The 6,004-nt window shown below is 36.9% G+C and overlaps 1 protein-coding gene across 2 annotated transcripts; it reads right to left on the minus strand.

Moving 5' to 3' along the window:
* Positions 1 to 390: 390 nt before the first annotated feature.
* Positions 391 to 4,993, minus strand: LOC127951543 (E3 ubiquitin-protein ligase RING2). Of its 2 annotated transcripts, none has more exons than XM_052549491.1 (7): positions 4,897 to 4,993; positions 3,998 to 4,110; positions 3,666 to 3,826; positions 2,637 to 2,852; positions 2,098 to 2,370; positions 1,806 to 1,977; positions 391 to 1,456 (listed from the first exon to the last, which is right to left on the minus strand). In XM_052549491.1, the coding sequence occupies exons 2-7, from the start codon at positions 4,082 to 4,084 to the stop codon at positions 1,355 to 1,357; spliced, it is 1,011 nt and encodes a 336-aa protein (XP_052405451.1). In that variant the 5' UTR covers positions 4,085 to 4,110; positions 4,897 to 4,993; the 3' UTR covers positions 391 to 1,354. The 2 variants fall into 2 exon arrangements, with proteins under 2 accessions (XP_052405451.1, XP_052405450.1); XM_052549490.1 differs by lacking the exon at positions 4,897 to 4,993 and adding an exon at positions 4,583 to 4,601.
* Positions 4,994 to 6,004: the final 1,011 nt, after the last annotated feature.

The following is a 6,004-nucleotide window of genomic DNA, read 5'->3' on the forward strand; positions in this document are numbered from 1 at the left end:
ATTCTGTACTTGTATAATTTTGTGATGCCTAAATTCACTGATTTCAGCCTTTAGTTAGTTTTTTTTTACAATATATTATCAAGTTGCATTATTTGCCAATTATTGATTACAACTCAAAATATTAAATAATTATTTGTTTATTGTATTTGCCACATTATACATATATATTACTTAGGTTATAAACTATTAGTAAACTTTCGTTGTTTTTAAGTCGATCACTTATTTATATTGTGGTATGACTTTACACCATAACAAGCATTATTATATTATTCCTGGACTTTTCTGCTGTGTTATTGACCACAGTCTTAAAAGACCTGAAGCACTAGCGCCATCTGCTGGAACTGTGTCGTTGTTGCTCCACTATACTTGACACAAAGTGCAACACCGGGATTTGCATACATTTTTTATTTATTTTCCAAACAAAACAAAAAAAAAACGCTGTATACATTTTTTTTTCCAAACAACAACATTGAACTCAAATGTATGTCAAGGATGTCAAACTAAAAGTACTTCATGTTCTAAAAAGTCTTAGATGAAGCATCTATGAAACTATTCAAAAACTGAGTCCAAATGTACAACTGGCAACTTATGTTTTTATGAAACGGTACTGTAATAGCTGTAACAATGGTGTCAATATACATTTTCCAGGTATTTATTCTATTAAAGTGATGTAATATGTACAATCCCCGAAACATCTGTCGACTAACACCATAGTACAGACTAGTGACATGACCGAGTCATGTGAACTAAGCCATCACATTGTACTGGTGAACAGTGACCAGACGCAGTCATGTTAGTGAACGAATGCTGCTGCTACAGGAGTGGTGTGTCTGCTCTGAAAATGCATTTCAAATCTCTTACAGCTCTGTGAAGATCATTGGTCACGTCTGATATTAAAGGACAGCTCCATTGGCTATAAAAGCCACCTTCTGACGGAGTCTTTCATGAAGCACCCAGCGTGATTCCCTCATGGTGTTACAGATGCATTATCCATTTTGTATACTAAAATTGTGGCTTGTTGAAGGCAACGTCTGAGTCCACTTGACTCAAAAAGGACTCAACATGTATAGATGAAATGATTGTGTCAACTGAAAGGGGGAGAAAAAAAATGAATCCACACTGGTTTGACTTCCATGGCCCTCCCACCCCTTTCCCAATGATCAACCCTGGTCTCGTCCCCATACAAAAAGACAATAAAAAACCAAATCAAAGCAGCCACAGTTATTGAGGAGCTGGAGTATACTCCAGATGAGGAGGAACAGAGAGAGAAAAACAGAAAGAAACGGGGAAAGAGAAGAGATGATGAACCATCAGTCTGTCCCGGGTCAGCTCAGACCCTCATGTCTCACTGGATTTATTTGTGCTCCTTCGTTGGGGCAAAGTACAACTCCATGGGCTTGTTGACTTTCCAGTACTTCTCGCTCACCAGCTCCAGAGAGAAAGAGCCATTCAAGACCTGTGAGGGGAAAATGGACACGGTCAAATTGAAGAAAAGCATGTTTGACAGTTTCTAAGAATAGGAGTTTTTCTATTTTATGTGATGTCACAACCTAATTTTCCTTCCTTAGACAAGTGATCTAAGTATGTATGGCTTGAAAGCAATGCAAAATTGACAAGCTTGATGAAGCTTGGTTGAAGTAAGTGTGACCAAAGACTATAAAAATACAAAGACAGTTCACTCATATTTATGAATGGGAAACTGCAACACGCTATATCATTTATCATATCGCAATCCTTGTTCAGATGATAGAATATGATTGTTTGACCATGCTGTGCAGGCCTTGATGAAGTGGCACCAAACTTACTGTGAACTGGTTGTTTGCTGTAGGGATGTAGATGGTGTACTGTTTTTCGCTGGCTGCTTCTACGTTGATGGGGCTTGCCTCTCCGTTCTTGCGCATTTCCTCCAAAGCCAATCTGACAGCCAAGTATTTGGAAAGGTGGTCCACTGTGGCGTTCCCCGAAGTCTTAATGTACCTGATAACAAATTCTACATTTAAATTTAGACTAAATAACAAAATGAAACGTGTTTAAAGCATATAGCTAAAATGATGCTAAATTAGTTAAGCAAGACTAACGAACACAGAACTGGCTCACCTTGTCTGCGCGGCATCTTCTTTCTCCATCAGCGTCGGGTGAGGGCGGAACACCAGCTCAATCTCGCTGGCCCCGTCCAGTGCCAGGTCTCCTCCTCCGTTCTCTGTGGCATTGTCCATGTCCAGTCCCGAATCGTCGGAGGTTTTGGTTCGTTTGATGCTGGGTCCGGCCTCTTGGTTACTGTGCACTGATGCATTGCTGCAATGTGAACTGTCCCCATTGTCCTCTGCCCCGCTGCCATTTTCGATTTGGTGCTTCTTCCCCCGCTGAAGTCTACAGCACCCCCGGTGGTGGAACGTTGGGAACAGAGTAACAAGTGCAGATTGTTAAAAAAAAATGCAAAATTAACATTCTGGTCACGTAAAGTGGCAAAAAATGAAAAAGAAAGATATTTTACAATAGAGTAAAAACATAATATTCAATATCCTGTAAAGTTGCAACTGATTTAAGCACATGACAGCCATAGATAAGAGATTAAACTATAAACATAAATATGAGAAAACATTGTTTCCCACATGGATTTCTATCAGATATCTAACCTGTTCATGGCCTGGATTTTTAGGCCCTCCTCAATACTGTGGCTCAGTGCCTGCTGGTTGTTGTGCTTGCTGATGCGGGCTAACACTCTCTCCTGGTGGGCTTCGTACTCGTCTCTGCTGGGGTAGATCTTACTGATCAGGGCGTCAAAGTTTGGGTCTGGACGGAGGGAGCGCTTCGACACCAGCTTCTTCCTGCATGTAGGACACTCCTTATTCCTGTGAAGCAGAGAAGTTTAATAGTGGCATGGAACTGAAATTAAACTTCTCAAATTAGAAAGTAAAAAAAAAATAAAGATAGAGATTTAGTTTAATTAAAAATTAATTAAATGACTTTATTATTATAGGACGGTATATTAGCATTACATGAAGAGTTAAATTTCTGTACAGTCTAATTTTCAAACCATTAAAATTTCATATAAAGAAATTGGTTTAACCCAAAAAGCAAATTATTCTTCCTTAGAACTGGTTCTCTTTAAAATACAAAACTTGTGTAAACTCACATACACCATCTGTGATCAGATGCACGTTTAAAACTGGAATATAATCTAATTTCAGTCACTTACATGCGTTTCATAAACCTACTCCTTTCTGTTTAACAATCCGCCATAGAAATGACAAGTCTAATTATTCCAGTTGCTGTGAGAAAATGCTCTAAACATTCCACCACCTGCAGTACCCTCACATGAAATATAGCCTACGAGCCGGGAAAACTTCTTTATGTTTACAGATGTGACGTAATAATACTAATAATATTTAATAATATTTCCTGCGAATTCCTTACCAGTACCACCCAAATTAGAAAACATTATCATAAACCCACTGCTGTGAATCGGCTTAAGTAAGGTGATTATTTGGAGCGCTGGCTGGTTATGTACTTCCCAAAAAAAATATTTTGGTTAAAAAAACAATTTACGGACTGCAGCTTTAATACAACACATGGAAAAAACACACATAAAATAATCCAGTGAATCAAGTGTAGAGTAGAATATAAATCTGAATACATTAACCCTTCTAATAACACAAACCCACCCTGATCTGAGCGCAGTGATGATGCAGTCGGCACAGAAGCGGTGCAGGCACTCCTTGGTGGTCATGGTGTTCTTCAACATGTCCAGACAGATGGGACACATCAGCTCACTGTGCAAGCTGCGCGGGGACACGGCGATCTCCAGACCATCCGTGATGGCCTCCTAGAGGAGCACAACACCGGAGAAGCTGAACTGAGGGTCGAAATCTAAACTACATATTCCAAAACCATCTCTTGTCTCGCCAGCATTTCACTGAGATACAGACAGAATGACATGTGGAAAAACCTGAACGTACCAACTGTAACACAATAACTGGTGAATGAATTTCCTTACCTGTGGAGTTCTCTGTAATTCATAGAGACTAAGCTCCCAGGTCTTACTGAGGGCTTGAACCCCATTCGTCTGGACCGTTTGTGTCATCTTTATACACCGCGTGTCTTTCAGCTCTGAGGAAAAAGAGCCAAAGAGAAAAATACTCACATGATGTGCAAGAACTGATATCAGGATCTTCTAAAAGCTACAGGTTTTGGTGAGATACTAAACCAAAACAAAACAATAAATGCGTTTTAAATCAAAAGTAATACATTATTTAATATTTCCTTTTTATGACTTGTTATTTTTAGGAACAACTTTCAAATATGATTGATTATAAACAAGGACAACAGAGTCAGGTTCATTATGATCATCTCTGACATCTGAGGGATGTTATGGTCATTTGACGCTGAAAGATGCCACGTTATTTAGTCCACTGAACTCTATCCTTGTTTAAATAATAATCAGCTGAGCAGTTTCTGTTTATTTTTAAGATCAGCATGACAAAATAAGCGATTAATCCGTCTAACCCTGCAGTCACAGAGCTAGCAGGCTAAAATTAACTCTTTGTGTCAATTAATACAGAAAGCATCTACCTACACATACCAAGTGTCGACTGCATGACTGTGCCTGCTCTCCAACAACCGACAGATATTAAAAACCTCAAAACAATATAAACGGGAGAGAAAAACAAATAAGCGGAAAAGGTTTTATCTCCTGCGCTGTCATGAAAACGTAGAGCTAACGGCTAACTCTCTCTGCTAATCCAGATGCTGTATTTAAAGGCTCCATTAAATCGATTATGAAGAAATTGTCGACAAGTTAGTGACATAAAGTACATTTTGCGTTAATGAAAACATCAACATCGACAGCCAAAAAGCATATATTTTCACAAAAAACGCAGCTGTTTACATACTTACATCTCAATGTTATGAACACCCTCTCCCTGCCAGCGCGTTCTGCGGCGCTCAATATGGCGGATCCAGGAACGAAAGGAACTCTGGGAAATGTGGTATTATTTTTTACAAGCGTTAAAAAAATTTGTTTTTACATTTTTGTGTGCAAAATGACACGTAGCACATAGTTCATTTCTTTATAAATTTAATTAAAATTTAATTGTTGCAAGTTAATATATGCATGATAATAATAAAAGTGGAAATACATAGTCTACTTTTAATTCTTAGTAATTCCATGGTAGCACTTCTGATCGACTACTGACCTGTTTTGTGTTTAACGTGATCATCCCAGAAGAAAGTATTGATAAATAATATTTTTTGAAATAAAATGTAAAAAAGAAAAAAAAAATGTAATAAAAAACAAATGCTAATTTAAAATAATGAGATATTTAGTCACAATTAAAGTAATTAAAAGACATGTGAATTTTTTTTAAATATGATATACTAAGTCATAATTATGAAATGATGAGCTTACATTATGAGTTAATTTGTTCATAATTATCTGATTTCATTTCCATGGTGTTCTGCTGTGTGTTTAGTGTATGAAAACACTATTTTGGTAAGTCATACCAAATTTACAAGTTTTTATTGCATTATTATTTCAGAATTATAACTAAGTATAACATTTTTAATTTTTAGCACTTTATTTAGCAAAATAGATCAGCATTTTTGTACATAACTTTATGAACTGCACAGTGTGCCTCTAGGGGGGAGCAGAGTGATGCCGAAAGCCTTCCGTTTCTTCATAACGTTAATTTATCTTTATTTCTTAATTAATTAATGAAAGGATTAATTCAGAATAACAACACACACCATTCATGTGTAAAACGGTGCGTCTTCTTTGCGCGAAACTTGCTATTTTTTTTTATTTTATTTAAATTTTGAGTAATTCCAACCAGAGGACGCGCCCTATGTTTATTTTCTTCTCTTTGCTCTTATACACTATCTTATATTTTTCGAATGAACCATTTTATGGCATAACTTACCAAATAGTTAATAGGCATATAGTGTTTTATTTTATTATTTTATTATTTTCGTAGTAAAATACAAAAAGATGTTTAAGATATATTGA

This window comes from Carassius gibelio, chromosome B2, assembly GCF_023724105.1.
Source record: "Carassius gibelio isolate Cgi1373 ecotype wild population from Czech Republic chromosome B2, carGib1.2-hapl.c, whole genome shotgun sequence".
In the NCBI taxonomy this organism is placed as follows: Eukaryota; Metazoa; Chordata; class Actinopteri; order Cypriniformes; family Cyprinidae; genus Carassius; species Carassius gibelio.

Excerpts from the sequence above, each read along its gene's own strand:
- LOC127951543 (XM_052549490.1), bottom strand. Across the intron at positions 2,853-3,665 it reads ATCACTGCGCTCAGATCAGG|GAATAAGGAGTGTCCTACAT; the intron begins GTGGGTTTGTGT and ends TCTGCTTCACAG. Across the intron at positions 1,457-1,805 it reads CAGCAAACAACCAGTTCACA|GTCTTGAATGGCTCTTTCTC; the intron begins GTAAGTTTGGTG and ends TTCCCCTCACAG.